The sequence below is a fragment of the Myotis yumanensis genome, unplaced genomic scaffold (genome assembly GCF_028538775.1).
Source record: "Myotis yumanensis isolate MYYU_CA2020_CCGP unplaced genomic scaffold, mMyoYum1.0.hap1 SCAF_9, whole genome shotgun sequence".
Lineage (NCBI taxonomy): Eukaryota > Metazoa > Chordata > Mammalia > Chiroptera > Vespertilionidae > Myotis > Myotis yumanensis.
Window position 1 is genome coordinate 14,122,610 of NW_027223760.1, and position 26,986 is coordinate 14,149,595.

The 26,986-nt window shown below is 39.2% G+C and overlaps 1 protein-coding gene and 1 pseudogene across 1 annotated transcript in view; both read right to left on the reverse strand.

The window, feature by feature from the left end:
- The window catches only part of CTTNBP2 (cortactin binding protein 2), a 168,906-nt gene that overhangs the window by 59,858 nt on the left and 82,062 nt on the right, over positions 1-26,986 (reverse strand). The window contains 6 exon segments of the mRNA XM_070425002.1: positions 561-836; positions 4,423-4,480; positions 7,263-7,517; positions 21,516-21,666; positions 23,965-24,064; positions 25,654-25,857. Of these exon segments, the coding sequence (XP_070281103.1) occupies positions 561-836; positions 4,423-4,480; positions 7,263-7,517; positions 21,516-21,666; positions 23,965-24,064; positions 25,654-25,857 (1,044 nt within the window).
- LOC139016152 (translocon-associated protein subunit gamma pseudogene) lies at positions 8,646-12,075 on the reverse strand (annotated as a pseudogene).

Here is a 26,986-nt window from a genome sequence, read left to right on the forward strand (position 1 = left end):
CTTATTATGCTCACGAGAAAACAAATGTTATTTTCAGAAGGTCCTCAGAGGCTATTTCATGGAGCCTATTGAACGGGAATAACCAGTTATCATCCTGATTCATCCCATGTGGGAGCTTTGAATATATCTTCATTAAAATGCTTTTTCCAATTCTAGACTTCATTAAGACTCCTGTCCTTGGAGGTAAGGTGTTAATGGATTACAGATATCCTGGAATAGCACAAGTACAAATTTGGAGCGGTGTTCAGAACCTGTGCATTAGCAAGCAGCTGTAATGTGGTTAGTTTCATGCATTTATCTAGAAGAGCAAGTCCAATCACAATACCACACCGAGGGCTTTCATGTTCTTTACTCTCTGAGTATCATCTGAGGCATAAAAGCATTTTTATACTAATGTTATGTAATGGCTGCATTGTGAATACTCAAGTGTCAGCACCAGCAGCTGCCACAAGTGAGTTTTTAATGTGTTTAATCAGTAAACTAAGTCTCAGGTTATGAAGCCCATAAACATAAATGAACCTGAAAATCTAGCTTTCCCTTCATTGCAGGATTGTTGATACCTAGCATGATAGATTGCACACTGCTTGCACTGAGGCCGATGCTGGAGCTAGTGGTGTTATTGTCCGTCACATCTTCCAGACTCCACCATTCATCACAAGAGATGGCTTTGAAATGACTTGTCAGAGCTTGACTCACTGCTTTTGAAAAATCATCCCAGGATGTCTGTTTGCGGATACTTAGAGCACCTATTGTATTTTCACATTCAAAGTCATCGGAACCATAGTTGCCTGGTTGAATCTCACCCACTGAAATCCTTAAGGGTATTTTAAGAGCATCTGTTAGAAGAATAAGGGAATTAGAAATTTAAAAAATTCTGCTAGAAAAACAGCAAAATGATTCTATGAAATAAGCAAATGTGAACATTTTATAAGCAAACAGAAGGGCAGCTTCAATACTTCTTTAAAAAACATTAATTCAATGTTCTTAATACTGGAGTACACTTTGGTCTTTCATCTATATCTTCACACTTTCTTTGGAACCAGGTTGCTTGAACTGATTATCTTTCCTTGTATCTTTGGCCTTTTCTACTTCATTGACTCTTTCCCTTCAGCAAGATTCTCAAGTTCTTTAAAAAAAAATCTGAGAAAATTAGGGCCCTCTCTGGACCCTGAAGTCTCTGTATTGTTCATTCTCTTCACCTTCATTGAGGCAGGTTATAGAAACATAAACAACATGTATATAAAAGAAACTACAGCGTGAGTCTACAGGGGCATAGCAGGGCTGCTGAGGACAGGACATTGAGGGTACCACTATTCATAGGGTTGCCAGGAGTAGCTGACCCAATGGCATGTAACATACACATAGTTCTATAGTTCAGTGTGCTTAGGATAGTGGCTTCAGTCATACAACCTTGTTCTCAGCCTCAAGGTCAGCCTTCTATTAGCTGGGAGAGCTTACCTTGATCTCTCTATACCCCAATTTCTTCTATAAAATGGAAGGAAAGTACAATCAAGGTGTGTACATTTTAAATGAATTTAACATACAATTACATGGTAAGTACTAGTAAGAATTTGATAAATGGCAGACAGTGCTTCTAAAATGATCTTTCTAATCTCTCTATGACACCAACTGATTGAGGTCCCACCTAGGTGGGCAGCACTCCCTGCACTTCCATCCTTACAAACTGAATTATATGCTTAGTCACATGTGATTATTCCCAAATCCTCTCTGTCTGCTAACAAATATGCTTAAGTCCTCAAACACTAGAAATCATACGTGAAGCATGAAAGATGTGGTCTGTTCAAACAAGAATAGTATGTGGAACTTCAATCGTAGAAACATACTAAAATGTGGAAACCAAGATGGCGGCATAGGTAAACACCGGAAATTGCTGCCTCACACAACCACTTCAAAAATACAACAAAAAGACAAAACCCACATCATCCAGAACCACAGGAAGGCTGGCTGAGTGGAAATTCTACAACTAGAAGGAAAGAGAAAGGCACAATGAGACTCAGAGGAGGTGCGGTGTGGAAGTAAAGTGCAGAGGTACGGAGGCACACAGGGAAGGGCTGGCAACTGAGGACACAGCGCACATGGAAAGGGCTGGAAACTGAGGACACGGTGTCTTTTTCAATCCGGAGGGAGTCTCGAGCTCCTGACTGCTCTGAACTCCAGTTCTGGGCGAGTCTCTGGGGACCCAGACTCATACGGGGAGAAACTGGACTGTCTGGCATCGGTTGGAACTCAAGGGTGGCTTTCTCTCAGAGGTACTTGCAGTGATTACCGGGACACTGAGAAGCAGGGCCTCTTAGGGCAGGACTGAGGACAGCCATAGCTGCTTGTTCCGCCCTGTTGATCCCCAGAGACCCCGCCCCACCCAAGCTGTGCACAGAGGGTTTTGCATATGAAAGCCTGGCCCTTTGCAATCTGAAAATTACCTAACAAACTGCAGCTGGGTCAGAGAGACCCAGAACTTCCAAAAGAAGGCCCAAGGCAGCTTGCATTGCTTCACAGCTGGGCTCCTGCTGGGTACCCTCAGGCAGAGGCTAAATTAGCACCTCCTTAGAGATCCAAGATCCAGTGTACCCAGTGGTCAGAGTGGGACCATCCAGATTACAACTCCTCAAATCCATAAGGGACACACTCAGGGGGCAGACTCAGTGAGCACCAAAGCCCCACTGAAGCAAGTCTTGCCCCAGAAGGGTGTCTTCAGCACAGAAGTTCTCCCACTGCAGACACAGCTGATTCTCACAGCCAATTGGCCTGGAGGTCAATTCCTCCCAGGGATACCTACAACAATCAAGGCTTAATGACAACAAGACTGTGCACAAAGCCCACAAAGGGGTGCACCAAGAATGTCCACTTCAGGTAATTGGGGAGACTGAGCCACTGGGCCCTATAGGACACCTAGCACAGAAAGCCACTCTATCAACACAGGGAAGCAACCAAAATGCCGATACAAAGAAACAGGTCACAAATGACAGAAATGGAGGAAAGCAAACTACTGGGTATAGAGTTCAAAACCACACTTTTAAGGTTTTTCAAGAATTCTCTAGAAACTGCCGATAAACTTAGTGAGACCCTCAAGAAATCTAGTGAGTCCCTCGAGGTTATAAAAAAGGACCAACTAGAAATTAAGCATACACTGACTGAAATAAAGAATATTATACAGAGTTCCAACAGCAGACTAGAGGATCGCAAGAATCAAGTCAAAGATTTGAAATACGAAGAAGCAAAAAACACCCAACCAGAAAAACAAAAAGAAAAAAGAATCCAAAAATATGAAGATAGTGTAAGGAGCCTCTGGGACTTCAAATGTACCAACATCCGAATTATGGGGGTGCCAGAAGAAGAGAGAGAGCAAGATATTGAAAACCTATTTGAAGAAATAATGACAGAAAACTTCCCCTACCTGGTGAAAGAAATAGACTTACAAGTCCAGGAAGCACAGAGAACCCCAAACAAAAGGAATCCAAAGAGGACCACACCAAGACACATCATAATTAAAATGCCAAGAGCAAAAGACAAAGAGAGAATCTTAAAAGCAGAAAGAGAAAAAATATCAGTTACCTACAAGGGAGTACCCATATGACTGTCAGCTGATTTCTCAACAGAAACTTTGCAGGCCAGAAGGGAGTGGCAAGAAATATTCAAAGTGATGAGTACCAAAAACCTACAACCAAGATTACTTTACCCAGCAAAGCTATCATTCAGAAATGAAGGTCAGATAAAGAGCTTCACAGATAAGAAAAAGCTAAAGGAGTTCATCATCACCAAACCAGTATTATATGAAATGCTGAAAGGTATCCTTTAAGAAGAGGAAGAAGAAGAAAAAGATAAAGATACAAATTATGAACAACAAATACACATCTATCAACAAGTGAATCTAAAAATCAAGTGAATAAATAATCTGATGAACAGAATAAACTGGTGAATATAATAGATTCAGGAGTATAAAAGGGAGTGGACTGACTATTCTTGGGGGGGAAAGGAGTGTGGGGGGTGCGGGAAGAGACTGGACAAAAATCGTACACCTATGGATGAGGACAGTGGGGGGGGGGTAAGGGCAGAGGATGGGGTGGGAACCGGGTGGAGGGGAGTTGGGGGGGGGGGGGGTAGAGGAACAACTGTAATAATCTGAACAATAAAGATTTAATTTTTAAAAAAAGAAACATACTAAAATGAAGACTTCTACCCAAAAATTAGTGAAATATTACTTTATATGCTTTAAAATACAATGTGCACTTCCCATGATCCCCTTCTTAAACTGGCTTCTCCCATTAACTGACCAACTAGTGGATAATTTTATTATCAGGTTGTCAATTCTCAGTCCTCATTTTACTTACCACCAACAACTGACACAATTGATGTCTCTGTGCTCACTGATGTACACTTCTACTGGATGTCCTTATGTCATACCTCTCTGGTCACTCTTTAATGTTGTCCCTTTATTGGTCCCTCCACTTTTTCCAGATTTCTTAATGACAGAGTGTTGCAAGGCTCATTTTTTCTGTGTTCACTTCCTTGGTGATCTCTTTCAGTCCTCTGACTCGAAATATCCTCTATAGACTGCTGACTCTCAGATTCGCATATCGAGCTCATACTCATCTCTGGAATTCTTGCTGACTTTACATCTCCACGTAGTTCCACCAGACAGCTCAGATTCATACACCCCAAGCTGAGCTTCTGGTCTTCACTAGCAAAAGCTGCTTCACCCGCAGCCTTCCCCTGGATAACTGACAGCAACTCCATCCTGCCAGTTGGTTGCTCAGGCTGAAACCTAGAGTTTTCCACAAATCCCTTCTCTCATACTTTAAAAAAAATTAGTTTCCAATTACAGTTTATGTTCACTATCATTTTGTATAAGTTTCACTCCCCTCTCTCATACTTCAATTTCAACCCAGCAGAAGGTTCTCTTGGCTCTATCTTCAGCTATATCAGAACCAAACCACTTCTCGCTAACTCGTCGGCTACAATCCTAGATTGAGTCCTCATTACTGTCTCTTACCTAGAATGCTACACCAGTGACCTAAGAAGTCCCCTGATTCTACCTGTGACTTCTTAAAATGATGGACAGAGTTGCCTCACTGATACCTAAGCAAACACTCGAAGGAGGTGAGGAACTTCCCAGGTCAAACATCCAGGTGGACAAAGGCCCCAAGGTAGAGAATACAGGGTGAGACATCTTCTAAGTGAGAGAGAGAGAGGTTACAGTTCCCTTTATTCAACAATGGCAGAGCACCCACACTTGCCAGGGGCCTGGGTATCCATAAGCCATCCTTGATTATCAAAAGCACCAGGCCTGCCCTAACCGGTTTGGCTCAGTGGATAGAGCGTCGGTCTACAGACTCAAGGGTCCCAGGTTCGATTCCAGTCAAGGGCATGTACCTTGGTTGCGGGCACATCCCCAGTATGGAGTGTGCAGGAGGCAGCTGTTCAATGTTTCTCTCTCATCGATGTTTCTCTCTCATCGATGTTTCTAACTCTCTATCCCTCACCCTTCCTCTCTGTAAAAAATCAATAAAATATATTTTTTAAAAAAGCACCAGGCCTAATAAGGAGTCCTAATTAAGGAGCTGAGCTGCAACACTGCGCCCTACACTGCAGGGTGACACAAGTCGGGGAGCAGGTTCCTCTCTCTGCCTAGCACAAGGTTCATTAGCTGAATATTCTAGATTAGTCATGCTCAGGTTCTGCTTCATTCTTTTGTTTTTGCTTTTTTGCCTTTAGGTTGAGCGCACATACACCCCTCTTATCAGTAACATATTGTTTTATACTCAAAGATTTTCTTTAAGGGGTGAAGACAGGCTGCAAACTACCCCTTTTCAAGCTCCTTTCTGGCATCCAATGCAATTCACAATAACAGAAGTTATCCAATAAGGAGCTCCAAGTACACATTTTTAGTTATTCTTGAGGTCTCCATCTGGATGGACATAACACGGCACTTAAATTCAGCATGTGTAAACCCACATTCTATCTTCTTGATCACAATGACGCCTCTTTTCTCTTTCTGGAACATCACTGTTATCCTTCTATTCAGCACCCTCATTTCCCATATCTAATCTGTCTTCAATCCTTAGGATATTTCTAGTCTGTAATATCTCTTATTATTTCTACTACTCTCATCATCTTTAATTTAGTTGATTATTTTGCTCCTTCAATGGCTTTACTCTGACTAGGAAATAAAGCCCAAACTTCTTAATATGTCACTTAAGGTCCATAACATCATGATATTCCCAGTCCAATCTTATTTCTTCTCACTACTCTTCATTAGCTCAATTGGAGTTGTTACCCACCTGCCCTTCCCAATCTCTGTTCCTATTGCTCCCTCCATCTGAACTACTCTTTCCCCTAGTGATGATGGCAAATCTAACGCACTCTGCAAGGCTCCAAATGATTTCTATCTCCTGTAGAATGAGTCATGTATGAACCCAACATCCCTGCAACTCTGCTCTCTGAAATATATGCACTCTCTCCCCTTTTTTCCACAAAAATAAAAATGTGCATTATTATCCTCTTTTAACCACATCTATTACCCTACTTTGTAAGAAAATTTATTTTCAATTATAGTTGACATTCTATTACCTTGTTTTAATTTTTTGTACTTGTCTTATCCTACAGTTTTCTTGTACTCTACACCCTTACCACTGGACCTGATGGCATAAATGATCCCTACAAATGATAGCATGCACAGTGTCCTGCGCTCAAAAGCTTTCTAATAACTTATTATGGCTACAGAATATTCTTTCCAAAGTGACTTAACTAGAAAAAAGAAGCACAAATAGATGGCTCACTATATTATGTTATTTCCTTAATAATCAGAATCCACAGCCCCCTCTATCAGTGGGCCAGCACCTATAGAGTGTAATGAGGCTGTTCATGTTAGAGGGCATGTATTTGACACTTGGCCTTCCCTCTAACTAGTATCATGGCCTTGGTACTGAATCAAACAACTCAGCAGACTAATCAATACCAACCATTTTTTCCTAATTTTAGATGAGACAAAATATCTAAAATTACTCCCACATTTCTTGTTAACAAACTCCAAACATATTTTTTTTTGCAAAAAAGTCTCATATACTCTTGACCGTATCTGCTAGACAGAAAAAAGTCAGTTCATATAGGTAGCTAATCATCTCCTGCAATGGTACCATTTAGTCTTCTATTATTCCACTGACATACACATAAGTCAACAGCAGACAACTTTGCCACTCATCAAATTACAGCTGTGTAATGAGGTCAGCTGCTACCTGACACACCTTAAAACCCTTTGAAGCAGCAATATGGGCAGCAGTCCATCCTTCTATGTCGGCATGGTTAATGAGGTCTGCAGAAACAACAGGTTTGGCTGTGCCTTCAGGACTCTCTTCTTCTCCATCCAAGTCCAAGAGATCTGACTTGGTCTCCTCCTCATGCAAGGAATTTCCACAAGCTGGTGATCTGTGGTACATAAGAAGCTTGAGGCTGTCCACATGACCAGTGTCCACAGCTGCGTGAACTGGTGTCCAGCCATCCTGAACATAAAATGACCAAGGGAAATAGTTAATTACAACACTAATATTGAGAACAGCATTACTTGAAGTTCACCTCTAAATGTTTCTGGGCTTGGACCTCTGAGCTGGGAAAAGCAGGAGTTCCAATCCTGAATATCACTCGTGAATTGAGTTCTTAAGAAGTTCTCTGACTTGTCAGTTAGTGTATTTCTCATTGCTATGACTCATGTTTGCTATTTTGTAAGAATTTCCACTTAATATTAACCAAGTGAAGTGAGTAGACACTACCCAAGCCAATAATTAAGTATTTATTATGTATGGAAAACCCCAATCTCAATTTAATACTACAAAAGAGAATGAACTTTAGCATAAAACGATTTTTTGAAATGTATATTTAACTACAATGTTATTAGTAATGTACTATATGAATGCTATTATAAGCCAGTTTTACTTATAGGGCAGAATCCTAATTCTAGTGATCTTAAAATTTTATGTCAATAATTCCAGAAGATTCTCAATAATAGGGACAAGTTAGACATAGAGGAAAACAAAGCCAAAGTACTTCCTGGGGTGCCCATGGGCCTCTATTGAGTGTTCTGTGATTGCACTGATACATGCAAACTTACAAAATGTTCCAACTAAATTTACTGGGCCTATTCTCTATGTTACTTGGAAGCCTCAATCATTCACCTTGCTGGCTGCTGGAACAGACTCAACTCTTTTCTAGGGTAATGGTTCTCAGGCGTGGTCCCAAGACCAGCAGCATCAGCAGCATCCAGAAACTTGTTAGAAATGCAAAATCTTGAGCATCACTCAAAACCTACAGAAACAGAAACTCTTCGGGTGGGGCCCAGCAATCTGCAGTTTAACAAGCCCTCCAGGTTATCCTGATGCACTAGATAAGCGGTTCTCAACCTGTGGGTCGCGACCCCTTTGGGGGTCGAATGACCCTTTCACAGGGATCGCCTAAGACCATCGGAAAACACATATATAATTACATATTGTTTTTGTGATTAATCACTATGCTTTAATTATGTTCAATTTGTAACAATGAAAATACATCCTGCATATCAGATATTTACATTACGATTCATAACAATAGCAAAATTACAGTTATGAAGTAGCAACAAGAATAAATTTATGGTTGGGGGTCACCACAACATGAGGAACTGTATTAAAGGGTCACGGCATTAGGAAGGTTGAGAACCACTGCACTAGAGTGTGACAAGCACTATTCTAGGGAAAATATGGTCCCCTGTAAAGCAAAACATTTTTTATACAGAGATGGGTCTCCCTTCTACTCATGTACCTATCTTCATTAAATTTTTAAGACTTTCATTACAAAAAATATACTGAGCTTTATTCTGGTGATCTGTGTTTTAGCTTTATTTTATTTTCCTATCTTTATTTTCCCATTGGCAAGTTTTTTTCATGTGGCATTTCATATTGCTATGCTAAATATCTCTCAGTGAGCTTCAGCACTTAAAAAACAGGGTACAGATAGGGAGGAGAGGAAGAAAAAACAGCAGCCGAATAGGCAGACGTGTAGTGCACCTCATCCGAGGCCAGACTGGAAATACAACTAAATCAGAGAACATCCACCCTAAAGTAACAAATTAGGCCCAGCTCAGGAGGCAATTTTAAGGAAGGACAGAAAATGCCTGGAGACTGGTAGGAAGTGTGGTGAGAGCTTGAGAGTGGTGACAGGGAGGAGGGCACAGACTTGAGGTGCCTGAGGAGGGAAGCAGGGCTGGGAGAAGTGGCCAGGAGTCCTGCACTGGGAAGTTCTTAGGCTTCCAAACCTAAATGGCCATTTCTCTCCAAAGGAGCTAGCCCCTCCCAGTAGCCTCAGGGCAGGAGATACAGCCTGCCACACCCTGCAATTTGAGCTTTACAGAGGAAACAAAGGCAGAGACCAAGCTTGTGGGTCTGAATAGTCTGAAGGAGTCCTCAGCGACTGGATTGGAAGAGGGGCCTTTCTGCCTCACTATTCTGGGAACCAGACTGATAAAAACTCCAGATTGCCAGCCAACCCCACTGATTGCCATACAAGGATGGCTGTCCAAACAAGGACAGAGTAATATTTTGGGCCACTTGTGGAGGAGTAGCTCTGGGTCAGGAAAAAACATCCATCATATTCCCTGAAAGTGAAACAGCCCAACCTAAAGCCCTGTCAGAAACAAAGAGGGCGGATTGGTCCCGCCTACTTGCAGCCTAGGCCTGTGGAGACAGACACAAGCAGAGGACCTGTGGATCACCTGGAGCTTCAGGCAGGGTGCTAAACGCCAAAAGACAGTGCCTGACAAACAGGAAGCCCAGAATTGGCAGGCAGACAGAAGAGTGGGGACCTAAACCAGCTCCCAGGGGGCACTGAAACTCGGTTGAAGCGAAAGGACCCTTCACTTCACTTTTTTATTTTTATTTAAAAAAATTTTTAATTATTTTTTATTTTTTGCACCTTTTTCGTCCTCTCTTCTTTTTCCCCTCACATTTTCCTTCTCATTTTCTGTTTTAGTATTTCTCTTTCCTTCCCCATTTTTAAAATTGATCTTCTTTATCTGCTTCATTGATCTGTTATTATGCTAGTCTCTGTTGGTTAATTCACATATAATTTTCTCCTCCCTGCTCCTACTCCATTTCCCCTTCTTTTCTTTTTCCTCACTACTCAATTTTTTTCCTCTTCTCTAGCTCTTCTCCTAATTTTTAAACTTGTTTCACTTCCTAAATTCAGGTGTATATGCTCTCTCCACTATTTCTTTTAAAAAACATTTATTTTTCTTCTTATCTTCTCATTTCTTTTCTCCCTCCTCTACTCTAAACCATGGTCCTCCCTCTATCCCTCCAATTCCTTAACCTTCTTTTCTTTTTTTTTTCTTCCCCAAATTGAAGAAATCATGTTTTTAACTTTAATTGAGTTATTTCAAATCACAAATTCAGAGACTTGTAAACATGCAGTTCAATCCCACCCCCAGGCAGGGGGAAAGAGAGGAAAGAGGATTCATTCTGATATTTATGGTTCCAAGAAAGTTGTAATATTGTGCTTGGAATACACAGAACCAGCTATTAACTCCTTGCTACTATAACAAATACTAACAGTTCAGTCCAGGTTACTGTGACCTCTGACAGATCAAGGAAACAAGTTATTTTCTCCTCTTGTGATTATAGGACATTGCCAGATATGTTTGCCTTAGTAATAAATGTCCTGGAATTCAATTCATGTACTTTCAACAGTTTGTCAAAAAAGAGCCAATAAACAAATATTGAATTACATTTTGTTGGGTCTTTCAAACCCTCAAGCTCCAGACTATAAAAAGATCTATGTGTCTCCCACCCTGACCATCCGAATACTTTTCCAGATAGCACTGACCACCCATAGATACAAAGCCAAGGGTGAAGCTGACATGGTCTATTGGAGCCAGTAGACAGGAGGGTGATGAGAACTGATGAAGCACTTATGGACAGAATATAGTTCACTGTGGGGTTGAAGTTCTTCAATATAAAGAAGGATGCAACAATGACGAAGACCAGGAACAGGGTGTTGTTACAGAAGATGGAAAATGTAGCTTCATATTCAGCAACTTCATTATTCTCCAACAAGAATCTTTTCATCTTTTTACGTCGGAGACATCTTTGCATTATCAGCTTCAGAAAGTTTTCAAGTCACTTCTTTGGAAGCAGCATCTTCCCTCTTCTGTGCTATGTTGTGGTAGAGTACAAATTTCACATTTTTGTAGGCAAAGGCTACCAAATAAGCGCTTATAAGGGTCATCACACTATACAGAACAGCAGACTGAATAAGATCCATATGCCATATTCGCCAGTATAACCAGATGGTGATGGCAGATATGATGAAGGTGTTCCCAAAGAATGCGGAGGACTTGGCTAAGAGGATGAGATTGAAATCCTGAAGGAGCAGGTCCTTCTAGGACAGCTGCTTGGAGCTGCCTTTGAGAACAATGGTGGAGCAGGAGCTGGGCCTTATTTTCTTTATTTAAGCTCTGCATCTATACAGATTCTGACCCCTCTCCCCCCTCATCTTCTGGGTGTTCTCATTTATGCCTTTTGGTGTTTTTTTTTGTTTGTTTCTTTATTTTGTTGTGTTTCAGTCCAATATTCTTTCTTTCTTTTTTTCTCTCTCTATCATTCTTGCTCTCATATTTTATCTTTCCTAATTCTCTTTTCTCTGGTGGTCACTTTTGTTGGGGTAATAGGTGTCTTGTGTATATTCATGCACTGTTCCTTCCGTGTCATGTCTTTTCGTGTTGCATTTTGTGCTGTTCAGTCAGCACCTCCATAATGGCTAGCACAATGTGGTAGGGAGTGAGCCACATAAACAGACACCCTGAGAGGAGACTCTATCCATAAAAGGGACAATAACATTCAAGACCCAACTACATCAGGAGAACCCAAATAGCTCAAGTAGGAGGCCTCCCTAGAACACCCAGCCTAGGGTGACCTGAGAGACTGCACCACCGGGTCCCACAAAACATCTACTACATAAGACCAATCCAAAAAACTCTGAGTGGCATATCAGTTTGATCTAATACATAGAAACAATTACAAAGGAGCAACCCCCAAATGAAAGAAAACAAGGAATCACCAGAAAAAGAACTAAATGAAATGGAGTCAAGCAATTTGTCGGAGAAAGAATTCTGAGTAATAGCTATAAGGATGCTCAAACAACTGAATGAGAAATTCACCATGTGTAAGAATCAAGAGGAAATGAATGACATAGCTACAATAAAGGACACAATGGAATGTTTCAACAGTAGACTAGAAGTAGCTGAGGACTGAATCAGCGAGTTAGAAGACAAAGTAGAAAAATTCACCCAAGCAGAACAGCAACTGGAAAAAAAAAATTAAAAGCAGGAGGTGAGTCTAAGGGAGCTTTGGGACAACATGCAATGAAACAACTTCTGCATAACAGAGGTACCAGAAGAAGAGGAAGCTGAGCAAGGAATAGAAAACCTTTTTGAAGAAATAATGAAAGAAAACTTCTCTGACTTTGGGAAGAAAAAGGTCACATAGTCCAAGAAGCACAGAGTCCCAAACAAGATGAACTCATAAAGACTGACACCAAGACACATAATTAAATTAGCAAAATTAAAAGGCAAAGAAAGAATCTTAAAGGCTGCCAGAGAGAAACAGAAAGTTACCTACAAGGGATCTCCCATTAGACTATCAATGGATTTCTCAACAGAAACACATCAGGCCAGAAGGGAATGAAATTAACTATAAAAAGTGATTAAAAGTAAGGAACTGAATCCAAGAATATTCTATTCATCAAGGCTATCATTCAAAAGTGAAGGTGAAATAAAAGCTTCACAGACAAAGATAGGCTAAGAGAGTTTATTACCACCAAAATAGTAATGCAAGAAATGCAAAGGGACTGTTGTTTAATGAAGGAATAGAAAGGAAAGAAGAAATATAGGCATAAAGAATAAAAATGGCAACAAAAAAATACCTATCAATGATAACCTTAAACGTAAATGGATTAAATGCTCCAATCGACATAGGGTAGCTGAATGTGTAAGAAACGTGACCCATATATATATATATATATATGCTGTCTACAAGAGACCCACCTTAGAGTAAAGGACTCACACAGACTAAAAGTGAAAGGACGGAAAAACATTTTTCAGGCAAATGGAAATGAAAAAAAAAAAAAGCTGGGGTAGCAATACTTATATCTGACAAAATAGACCTCAAAGTGAAGGCCATAACAGGAGAAAAGGAAAGCCACTTTATAATACTAAAGGGATAGATTCAACAAGAGGCTATAAATGTAGTAAACATTTATGGGCCCAATACAGGGGCATCTAAATATATAAAATAATTTCTGGAGGATATCAAGGGAGAGATCGACAGCAATACAATAATAGTAGAGGACTTTAATACCCCACTGACATCAGTGGATAAATCTTCTAGACAAAAAATCAACAAGGAAACAGAAATCCTAAACGACACTCTAGAAAACAGAACTAATTTATATCATCAGAACACTCCCTCACAAAGCTACAGAATATACATTCTTCTAAAGTGCACGTGACATTTTCAAAGATAGACCACATTGTAGGACACAAGCTAAGTCTCTACAAATTCAAGAAGACTGAAATCATGTCAAGCATCTTCTCACACCACAATGTCCTGAAATTAGATATCAACTACAATAATAACGCTCAAAAACAATCAAATACATGGAGGCTAAATAGCATGCTATTAAACAATGAATGGGTTACCAAAGAGATCAAAGAAGAAATAAAAAACATCCTGGAAACAAATGAAAATGAACACAAAACAATGCAACATTTATGGGACACTATAGGGCTACCACAAAAAAAACCCAAGAAAAACTGGCAATAAGTTATCTAACACTACAATTTAAAGAATTAGAAAGAGAACAACAAGAAAAGCCCAGAACAAGTAGAAGGAAGGAATATTAAAGATATGAGTGGAAATAAATGACATAGAGACAAAAAAAAAACAAAACACACACACAAAAAAAGATCAATAAAACCAAGAGCTGGTTCTTTGAAAGGATACCTGGTAAACAAGATAGATGAACCTCTAGCCCAGTGGTTCTCAACCTGTGGGTTGCGACCCCTTTGGGGGTCGAACGACCCTTTCACAGGGATCGCCTAAGACCATCAGAAAACACGTATTGAATATATAATTACATATTGTTTTTGTGATTAATCACTATGCTTTCATTATGTTCAATTTGTAACAATGAAAATACATCCTGCATATCAGATATTTACATTACAATTCATAACAGTAGCAAAATTACAGTTATGAAGTAGCAACGAAAATAATTTTATGGTTGGGGGTCACCACAACATGAGGAACTGTATTAAAGGGTCGCAGCATTAGGAAGGTTGAGAACCACTGCTCTAGCCAGACTCACAAGCAAACAAATAGAGAGGACCCAAATAAACAAAATCAGAAATGAAAGAGGGGAAGTAACAACTAGCCCCATAAAAATACAAAGGATTGTAAAAAACAAAAGATTCTATGAACGACTTTATTCCAACAAATGGGACAACCTGGACAAAATGGACATATTCCTAGAAAAGTACAACCTTCCAAAACTCAATTAGGAAGAATCAGAAAACCTGATTAGACTGATAACTACTGATGAAATTGAAGCAACAATCAAAAAACTTCCAGCAAATTAAAGCTCTGGCCCAGACGGATTCACAGGGGAGTTTTACCAAATGTTCAAAGAAGAACTAACATCTCTACTCCTCAAACTATTCAAAAATATTCAAGAGGAAGTAACACTTCCAAACTCTTTCTATGAGGCCAGCATTACCCTAATTCCAAAATCAGATAAAGACACAACAAAGAGAACTACAGGGCAATATCCCTGATGAATATAGATGCTAAATTCCTCAAGAAAATTTTAGCTAATAGGATCCAGCAATACATTAAAAAGATCATACATCATGATCAAGTGAGATTTATTCCGGGTATGCAAGGCTGGTACAATATTCGCAAATCAATAAAATGTGATACAGCACAGTAAAACGAGGAAGATAAAAATCACATGATCATATCACATGATGCAGAAAGAGCATTTGACAAAATGCAACACCCTTTTTAATAAAAACTCTCAGCAAACTGGTAATAGGGAACATATCTCAACATAATAAAGGCCATATATGACAAACTACAGCCAACATCATACTCAATGGACAAAAACTAAAACCATTTCCCCTAAGAACAGGAACAAGACAGGGATGACCTCTCTCACCACTTTTGTTCAAAATAGTACTAGAAATCCTGGCCATAGTTATCAGACAAGAAGAAATAAAATGCATCCAAATTGGAAAGGAGGAATTTAAACTCTCATTAATTGCAGATGACATGATACTATACATAGAAAACCCTAAAGACTCCATCAAAAAACTACTAGGTTTAATAAATGAATTCAGAAACATAGCAAGATACAAAATTAATATCCAAAAATCCATAGCATTTTTATACACCAATAGTGAACTCTAAGAAAGAGAAACTTAAAAAAAAATCCCATTTGCCATTGCAACAAAAAATTCAGATACTTAGGAATAGACATAACCTGGTAGGTGAAAGACCTGTACTCTAAAACTACAGGACTTTGAAAAAAGAGATAGAGGAAGATATAAAAAGTGGAAGAATACAACGTGTTCATGGATTGGTGGACTCAACATCATTTAAATGTCCATATTACCCAAAACAATCTATAGATTCAAAGCAATCCGTATTAAAATACTAATGACATATTTAACAGTCCTAGAAGAAACACTCCAGAAGTGTATAGGGAATCAAAATGACTGCAAATACAGCAATCTTCATAAAGAACAAAGTTGTGGAATCACAATACCAGATATCAAGTTATACTACAAATCCACATATTCAAAACAAGTTGGAGGAACCACAATACCACATGTCAAGTTATACTACAAAGACACTGTAATCAAAACAGCCTGTTACTGGCACAAGAACAGGCATATAGACCAATGGAACAGAACAGAGAATCCAGAAATTGACCAAAAGCCACTACGCTCAATTAATATTTGACTAAGGAGGCAAGAGCATACATTGGAGCAGAGACAGTCTCCTCAATAAATGGTGTTGGGAGAACTAAACAGGTACGTACAAAAAAAAAATAACTTAGACCACCAATTTACACCATACACAAGAATAAACTCAAAATGGATAAAAGACTTCAATGTAAGATGTGAAACTATAAATGTCCTAGAAGAAACCATAGGCACCAGATTTCAGACATCCCCCATTAGCAATGTTTATTGATACATCTAGGACAATGGAAACTAAGGAGACAATAAACAAATGGGACTACATGAAAATAAAAAGTTTCTGCACAGCAAAAGAAGCCATCAACAAAATAACAAGAGAGTCCACTTCATGGGAGAACATATTTGCCAATGATACATCCAATAAGGGGTTAATCTCCAAAATATATAGTAAACTCATACAACTTAATAAAAGGAAGACAAACAATCCAATTTAAAAAAGGGCAAATGACCTAAATAGACACTTCTCCAAAGTGGACATACAGAAAGCCAAGAGACATATAAAAAAATGCTCAAAGGCACTAATCATCTGAGAGACGCCAATCAAAACAACAGTATCACCTCACACCTGTCAGAATGGCTATCATCAACAAATAAAAAAATGACAAATGTTGAAGAGTTTGTGGAGAAAAGGGAACCCTAGTACACTGCTGGTGGAATGCAGATTGGTGTAGCCACTGTGGAAAACAGTATGGAGTTTTCTCAAAAAATTAAAAATGGAACTTCCATTTGACCCAGTCATCCCACTTCTAGGAATATATCCTAAGAAACCCGAAACACTCAACAGAAAGAATATATGCACCCCTATGTTCAAAGTAGCACAATTTACAATAGCTAACACTTGGAAACAGCCTAAATGCCCATCAGCAGATGAGTGGATTAAAAAACCGTGGTATATCTACACAATGGAATACTATATGGGAATAAAAAAGAAAGAACTCTAACCATCTGCAACAGTATAGATGGACCTGGCGAGTATTATGCTGAGAGAAATAAGCTAGTCAGAGAAAGGTAAGTATCACGTGATTTCACTCATATATGGAATCTAATGAACCAAATAAACTGATGATCAAAAATAGACCCAGTCATAGAAGCATGAACAGACTGTTGAACCTCAGAGGGAAGGCAGGGGAGGGTGGGTGGGAAGAGATCAACCAATGAACTTGTATGCATATGTGCATAACCCGTGGACACAGACAATGGGGTGGTGAGGACCTGGGGGAGGGGAAGGGAGGGGGCTGGAAGGGGTTAATGGGGGGTAAAAGGAGGACCTATGCAATGCTTTAAACAATTAAATTTTTAAAAAAGGAAAAAACCCACAAAACTCATATAATTTGTTCTGTCATAAAATAAAATAAAAAAGGGAGAAAACCAGACCATAAATGGTAACAGTCTGATCATTTGTTAAGCTGTCCCCTGATAATGTGGCTTTTTGTCTGGTTCTGCACCCCATACCAATGAGTCAACTTGGCTGAAACAAGACCACGGCTGGGCGGCAACTGAAATAGCATGTAGTCCTCCTGTGGTAGGTAGTTAGACCCACAACCATAAAATTATTTTCGTTGCTACTTCATAACTGTAATTTTGCTACTGTTAAGAAATGTAATGTAAATATCTGATATGCAGGATGTATTTTCATTGTTACAAATTGAACATAATTAAAGCATAGTGATTAATCACAAAAACAATATGTAATTATATATGTGTTTTCCGATGGTCTTAGGCGACCCCTGTGAAAGGGTCGTTTGACCCCCAAAGGGGTCTCGACCCACAGGTTGAGAACAGCTGATCTAGAATGTCTCCAGGCATGCAGGTCAGATTCTCCCCTGACCTTCCCTCCCCTGGCATATGGCTAAGTCGTGTGGTAGACCCCTACCCTTAGAGGAGAACAAGGGGGCTGCAGGAAAGCCCTGTCTAACTTTCATACCAGGACAGCAGATGACCCGACAGGCTGTGATAGGTCAGCTTTAAGAAGAAAGTATTAACCATGCCCCCCACACCCCCAGCTGCCCAGGGGTTAAAAGGAACCCTAGCCCACACCCTAGAGCAGCTCTTTGAGACGCCCACTTGAAATTTCTCTGTGAGTGTACCTCTTCTTTGCTTGTTTAAGAAATGTTCTCTCTGGAGTTTGGGTCCTGTCTCTGCATTCTTTTCCTAGCCAGAGCTCAAGTACCGAGGTCTACTTTCTCCGTGGCCCTGGAGGGCTCCTGCGAGATAAAGCATTGCAAGGCTTGGCTTGCTCTGTGCTGGGCTGAGGACACCTTTACTTGGGTATCAGCCTCATGCAGGCACCAGAGCGTAAGTGTTCATAACCATCCCTAACTTACATTACAAAGGTCACACAGCTGTTCCTGAAAAACTTTCCATCTTCCATTCTCCTTTGATTTTTTATTAAGAGTCACAAGAAATATTGCCTTAAAATCCTCTATCAATTCCAGGGGTCCTCAAACTTTTTATAGAGGGGGCCAGTTCACTGTCCCTCAGACCGTTGGAGGGCCGGACTATAGTTAAAAAAAAAACCTATGAACAAATTCCTATGCACACTGCACATATCTTATTTTGAAGTAAAAAAACAAAACGGGAACAAATACAATATTTGTATTTGCATGTGGCCCAAGGGCCGTAGTTTGAGGACCCCTGAATTATACTGTTTACCTCTGTACTTCCAACAGTGTTATTCAGCTCGTTAAAAACTTGCTTGAGAGCATGTAGTTCTGGATTCTCCAACTTATAGGATGTGACAAATTTTTATGTGGCACTCCTTATTTTTCATGCAGCTTTGTGTTGTAAAACTCATTTTTCACATGTAAGGCAGGATTTCATCATTTCATAATGAAATCCATGTGTGTAACACCACAGATTTCTTAGATAAAATATATTTCTTAGATAAAATATATAAAATAACATGAATAAGTATAACACTGGACTATTTTCTCAGATTTTCAAAAAATAGATTTAAAAAAAAAACCCTCTAGCAATAGGATTCAATGGAAAATGTTTATAGCTAACTTATATCGCTGGTTATACCATTAATTGCTGGTTCATTGGAAATGACTTAAGAAAGCCCAGGATCTAAGAGTGACCTATAAAACAGGTAATGCACCTTAGCATCCTGAACAATTTTAAGGATGTTTCCTGTGAAATGGTTGCCTAGTATAGTCAATTCTCTATTAAGAGCTCTATGGTACAGAGAACCTTTGGAAATTAAAATGTCTACACTTGCCTTTCATCAGGACTATGTTGGACGGTGGTGATTATTCCAACTTTAACAAAAATAAAATCCTGCCTGAGCTGAGCCCAATGAGGAGTGGATCGTGGTGGAAGCTCCTTCACTCCTCCAGCCCTTACCTGGGCCCCGGTCAGAGAAACTCATGTCAGTGGACACAGAGCTGATTTCTCTGTCTATGAGTGTATCACAGCAGCTTGATGAAGACACATTTCAGAGGGCTCATTGGGAAGTTTTATTTCAAATGCATATCCATGTGGCTGAGCCTTTTACTAGTAGGTCTCCCTTCACCTGTGCAGCTTGTACAGGGCTAGCAGAACTGAGCTGGGTGAGGTCAATAGTTATTACATCAGCCTGCTGGGTTCTACAGTGGATTTCCAGAGTGCTTCAAGTTCTGAAGCAAATTAGACAGGGACCCTGAACTCTGTGAGGTGCTGCACATCTTAGCTATAACAAACCTCAGTCCTAGGAGAAACAGTCAACACAAATAACCAGCAAACCTCATCACAAACTCCCTTTCATTAACGCGTTACAACTCAGCACTGACTGCTATTGAGGATGCTGCTGCTGCTGACCATGATGACAGCTCACTTTGGTCGGCTGCTTACAATTCCCAGGCAGTACACTAACCATCTTATACAGACAGGCCTATTTCATTCTAACACCCCTAATCATGGCTACCATTATTTGCCTTATTTTGTAGAGGGATCAACCCAGGAACAGAGAAGATAACATGCCCAAAGTCGCAGTGCATCGTGGAGGCAAGGTTCAAGCCACAAGGTCTTATTTTGGAGCCTGACCTCTCAGCCATTACGCACCACTTTTTCTTTCTATTACGGTCATGGCCACTGTTGCCACAGTTTATACTTCTACAGAATTTTGTAAGATATATAATGAACCTTGAAAATACATCCAGAATTGGAGCATTCCTCACTCTACCCCTCAACCTTGATCCAAACTACTACTTCCCTGGCTTAAAACAACAGATTTCTGACAGGCCTCCATGCATTTGTTCGGCCTCCTTCCCCTTACAATTTCTTATCACTGCAGCCAGAGGGATTCTTTAAAAAAAAATATATACTTTATTGATTTTTTACAGAGAGGAAGGGAGAGGGATAGAGAGTTAGAAACACCTCCTACTGGGGATGTGCCCGCAACCAAGGTACATGCCCATAACCAGAATCGAACCTGGGACCCTTCAGTCCGCAGGCCGACGCTCTATCCACTGAGCCAAACTGGTCAGGGCCAGAGGGATTCTTATAAAAATGAGTGAACTCATGCCCTGACCAGGTGACTCAGTTGTGTTGAGAGTCATCCCATACACCAAAGGGTAGTGGGTTCAATTCTCGGTCAGGATGCATACGGAAGGCAACTCATCTATGTTTTTCTCTCACATCAATGTTTCTCTCTCTCTCTCCCCTTCCTCTCTCTAAAAATCAATGAAAACATATCCTCGGGCAAGAATTTAAAAAAAAAAGTTAGTCCATATCCATGTTTTGTTCAAAACCATCCAGCCTCACCTTAAGTCCTCCTCATGGCCCACGCCTCACTGAGGTGCACTGAGGGTGCCCCACTCTTCCACCTGAGGGCTCTGCACTTGGTCTTCCTCAGGCCGGGCACACAGCTTTCCTCATCTTTCATGGGCTGTGCTCTTGCTTCCTTTAGGGCTTGGTTCAGCTGTCACATTTTCACTGAAGACTTTTCTGATCAAATTCTTATGACCTCAGGTACTGCCATCTCCTAAACATCCGACTACTATCTATTCACTTATTTGTTTATTGTTTCCCCCTCCCCCCGCCCCCAATAATGGAATATAACATGGATGAGGCCAGGGGCTGTTTTGGCTGCTGCTGTCTCTCTAGTCCCTAGGACAGCTGGTACGAGGGAAATGTTTGTTAAATGAATAAAAACTTACATCTTCATTATCTCCCCTAATTCTGAAAAAAGTCAGGACATAGGTATTTATTTTCCTGTTTTAAAGATGAATAAATGGAGGTTCAGAGGGAAAGGTCTGGTTAGACAAGGCTTTTAGAGACTCTGAGAACAGACACTGTCCTTATCCAATATCCTAAAAGCAAAACAAAGCAAAGCAACATCTATTTTAACATATTTTATTTTTCTAGCTGTGGAATTTGTAGACATATTGTAAATTATAAAACAACCCCCCCCCCCCCCAACAAAACGAAACAACAAAAAAACAAGACTGGTACTTACTCTGGTTTTTACACTTCGGTCAGTTCCAGCTTCCAACAAGAGTTTAATGCATTCTTTATTTCCATTTTTACAGGCCAGGTATAGAGGTGTCTGTCCTCCATCAGCAGCATGATTAATGTTAGCATCATATGCAATTAGTAATTCTACACACCTAAACACAAGATTATGATTCATTACACAGAAACTCCGTTTGATTTCTGAAGTGCCACCTGAGATATGAAATATAGATAATGCTAAAGTCATTCTGCATCTATATGTATATAATATATAAATATATGTCATAAATTATTGTGGGTCTTATTATGTAGGATACTGTTTTTTTTTTTACAAGGCTAGAAGATATATTTTAATCACAAACTTAATTACTCCCCTGAAAATTTATAACGGCAACCTTGGTTAAGCGCTGAAACTTGGTTTATGACACTTCGCTGTAACCAACTTGTAACAGTGGAGTCCTTGGAACAGTTTAACTAACTGGGATGAATGATTTAACTGTGCTTGACATATATATTATTTGTGGTTCAAAACAGTTTGAACCTTGAAAAAAAGTAAGGCTGCTGAGTCATTCCGAGATTTTTCACTTGAGAAAATAATTATAAATAGCGCAGACAGCAGGGCACCATGCGCCTCCACTATAAAAAGCAGCAGGGAGGCAGGGAAAATGGTTGCCTGGGGGAAAAGGACAGCAGAGGGCTCCTGTCTCCTGAAGGGGTGCTGGTTTGCAATGAAGAAGACACAGCTAAGCAGAAACTCATTGCCCTGAAAATCAAGATGGAAAGAAATGAGGTAAATTCAAGACACAGTGGCTCTTACTAACTGGCTAAACACTGAAAGCTTGAGTTTAGAAAATTAGATGACAATAAACTTAGAAGAGAGGACTAAATAAATCATAGTCAAATTAGGAAGCAATTCACATCATCTTAATTTTTTTTATTTTTATTTCAGATGCATGTTTTCTCTTTTTTATTTAAAATGGAGTTTATTGGGGTGACATTGGATCTGTAATACTTTCATAATAAAGATAAATTTTAAAAAGTACAGGTTTCAAGTGTACAACTCAACAAAATTCATCTGCATACACCACTGCGTGCTCATTGCCCAAAGTCAAGTCTCTTTCTGTCCCCTTTGTCCCCCCTTAGCCCACTTCCACCTCCCACCTGCCTTTCTCTCTGGCTATCGCTATACTGTTGTCCATGTCTATGTGTTTTATATATATGATGGGTTTTTTTTTTTTTTGCTTAATCCCTTCACCTTCTCTCATCTAGCCCGCAACCCCCCGCCCTCTGACAGCCATCTGTTCCATGTATCTTGGCTTTCCTTGAAAACGTTTGGCTTATTTATACATATTTGAAAAATAACTTACATACTGATATGTGTGTGTATCTCATGCACATTTAAATTAATCAACCCCAGCGTTCTTCCTTTTTGTAAAGCTATCCATACCTCTATTCCCATGACTGTTATACTATCCAAGTGAGCGGCCCTACAGATTACCTGGTGACAGTAAAGGTAAAGTACAGCCCAGAAGAAATCCCTCTTGGAGGACTCAAGACATACAGAAAATAATAGCAAGACTTATGGTCCTCAATAACTCAGGGTGATAATATGCAGAAAAAATGAAAACTGTATGCTTTAAGGATGCATTTTGAAAAGTTTCCATTTATAATGGATAACATTCGTGTGAACCTTAAAACCTCTATTTCAAGAATTCAGAAATTTGTTAGATTTCTATCAGGATAGTTATGTAAAAAGTTGAAAATAGCTTATAATCTCTGCCACCTGCCCTTTCAGCACAGAGAAAAACTTAGTTATATTCTATTTTAGTAACATATGACTCAATTTTTAAAATCATTACTATGTTCAACTGCCTTAGTAAGCTAATAAAGGAATCATTGCTGAAGTTATGTACATCTTAATTGATAGGTTCTTTTGGTTTTGTGCTCTAATTACTTTCAATATGTAAAGTTTCTGCTTCATTTTTTTAAAAAAAATGATCAGGTAAATAATTGAGATTTAATAATGAATAAATTGCTACTAGAAAGCTAAGATTGTTACAAATAATATAGATCTATGTTCTACTTTTAATGCGATCATAAGTAAAAAAGCTTCTTTGTTTTGGGGTGGTGAGAATTAGTGAAGAACAAAGTCTAACAGTTCATTTTATTGTTGATATGCTACCAAAAGATTATCTTCTTCAGAATCAAGTCCATTCATGTTTGGACACAGCATATTTCTCCTTCTTCATTCCCCTCATATACAACTCTCCACCAATTATTAAGAAGAGCAAGTTTAGGATCCTACTTTGTGTTTAAATCTTCAAAAATATTTAGTAAGTTTATTTGCTAATTGATTTTAAGCACTAGTTTGCACCTTCAGCCAGAACTAAGATATGTAAGCAAAATATAAAGAATCTCTTTCTATAGTAAAATAAATTAAGAGCATCTCTTACTTGAAATGTCCCTGAGCAGCTGCAGTACACAAGGGTGTAAAGCCATTTCTATCAGCAGCATTGACTTGGGCTTCGGCATTCAGCAGCAATCTCACACAATCTGTGGGTTTTAATAGAAAGCCACTTCAATCCCCCATTTGGAGCATTGGTGAGCCAAATTCTATAAAAGCTATAGATAGATACTAAATCCAAAGGATCTGTCCCATGCACAGTTCACCTGACAATTCTATCACTTCTATCACGGTGAATGTGAGAGTCCACAGACTGTTTCTGGGGAAAGTAGGCTCTCTTCCCGAAGACTGTAATACCCCAGGCTCACTAAGATGTGATTTTTATTTCCTGTTGGTGCTTTGGGAAGAGTTGCTGAGGAGTGAGAGAACCGTCTGTCGTGTGCCATAAAACACTTTACCAGATTTTCTTACCAGACTATTCCAGAGAATGTTATTGGATAGAGAACAAAATCCATTTACCAAATTGAAATACCATTCTTTATATTTAAATTCTTACTCTGTTTTAATCTTTAAAATGTTCTTGTGTAGTAGTCATCCTACACTTAACTCCATGAATGAGAACACAAGTGAAACCATAGTCACCTGACCCAGGCATAAATAGCATATGGACCTCATGTTCCTCTTGTAATTTACCAGATTTCTCTATATTAAAAAAATTCCCATAGTACTTTTAAAATAATGAGCTACTCTATCAGCTCACTAGAATCTTCCATTTAATCCACCTGAACACAGTAAAGCTCTGTAGACTTCCAGGGAAGCCGCAAGACCGGAATTACTCCACAACCATGCGGCTTCCACAGGCAATGCTATTTGACTTTGCATGTGCAGTCAAATCATCTTGTTCTTCACTACCTTATGTTTTGTTTTTTTTTTAAAATATATTTTATTGATTTTTTACAGAGAGGAAGGGAGAGAGATAGATAGTTAGAAACATCGATGAGAGAGACATCGATCAGCTGCCTCCTGCACATCTCCTACCGGGGATGTGCCCGCAACCCAGGTACATGCCCTTGACCGGAATCGAACCTGGGACCCTTCAGTCCACAGGCCGACGCTCTATCCACTGAGCCAAACCGGTTTCGGCAACTACCTTATGTTTTAGAATATTTGACTATAGGATCGGCACGTTAAGGAACAAAAATTATTCCTAAATTATTTCATCAATATGTCATTTATAGTTGTACAACTTCTCAGCTTTTAAAAAATCCAAGTAACTATAAATTGTTTCAACTTCAGAACAATTTCAGACCCTTGATCCTTCCTAACTACTAAAACTTTCCCTCTCTGACTTTCACACACATCAGGTATTTCTAACAGACAAATCAGGGTTATGTTGTCCTGACCAAAATGATCACAGATGGAGGGCATTATTCTAAAATGTGCTATACAGTTACTAGACCTAAAATTTCTATCTACACAACACATTTCATTGCATATAAAACAAAGATGACTTTTTTTTCTAGCTGCCCCAAATTTTATATTATAGAACTGTACAATTTGGATTTTTAAAAATGTTTACAAAATCTTTAAATCGTGTTAAAAAAAATTATCCACTTCCTGTAAGGGGAAACTGACACCAAAGTAAACTCTTTGCTCCCGACAGTGGTTCCAAGGGCTTCGACTCTCTATCCTTTTGCAAGTGGGTAGTACAGTGTGGTGATATTATCATGATCTTTACCTGTATGTCCATTCTTAGCAGCAGAATACAAGGCAGAATGGCCATCTTCACAGGAGTAATTAATGTCCAGTCCTTCTTCATTAAGCAGCATTGATAATAAAGTGACATTTCCCTGGGCAGCAACTTGCTGAAGAAGGGTGGGCCTGCCAGCCAGGGGGGCAGGACCACCACTCATTAACAAAGGGGTTAGGGAGGGTGACCAGCCTGTGGGTTAAAGTGAGTCTCGTTAGAGGACAGGAGCAAGGATAAGTGACAGACTTACCCACTCCTTCCTGAGTCACACACACACACAGACATATGAACATGGATTCCTGGAGGATTATGTGGTTTCTAACATTATCAGTCTGTTAATGTTTACTTAGCACCAATCTGTACTGTCATTTCAATTTCATATCTGCTCATTAGGTTAACATGCATGGTCACAAGTTATTTTTAGACATCAGTCTTGCACAGATAAGGGTTAAAGTGGGGATTGGTTTTAGGAAACGAAGATGGCTGTCTCATTTTAAAAGTTCAAATTCATCTTCAAGGTTTCAAAACAACTTGCTTTTTAAAATTACGTACAAATTTCAGTAACAATCCAAAAAGTTAACTGGTATCTTCAGGTACAAGATAGAAATAGTTGTAAGAAACAGAGATTTTTCTTTCTTGACAATGTTTCCAAGGTATTTAATTTTACATAAACCATTGAGATGGACCAAATACTGTCAAGGAACTACTTATACTCCTTGAATTCCCTCATTTAAGAATAAAAATAATGGGGACCAACTACTATTCAATATCAATAGTTAATAGAAGCACTACATATATGACTGGATCTAAAGTATACCACTACAAATAACATAATTTTGAAGACTATATCATCTGGCCATCTTTATAGCACGTGTTCCAGAAAATTTTAAGCAGCCAACAAGACAGGACACTGTAAATATAGATTTAACAAAAAGTTATCATAGTTAGATATTTTTTATCAGTATTTAGCAGCTTTAGGAGAGAATCTGTTAAGTGTGTGAAGACAGCTGCATATAGCATGGAAAATTTTCTGAATTCTTCCTTGATCAAAAAGCTGTAAAAACAGTAAAGTAAAAAAATACTTATTTAATGTGACATAGAGGTATTTCATGTATTTTTGGCTTAAATGCAGTTAACTTTCAACACACATCATTTTATTTTCTTCCTTATGGAGCCTCAAACACCTCTAAGCAATGTTGGTGTGCATATAAAGGCATATGTGCACATTGTCACTCCTCGGGGCATAGTTTCTACAGATATCTATAACATCCCATGTAGTAACATGGAATAGATGAAGCTTTTCTATTCTTTACACATTGGC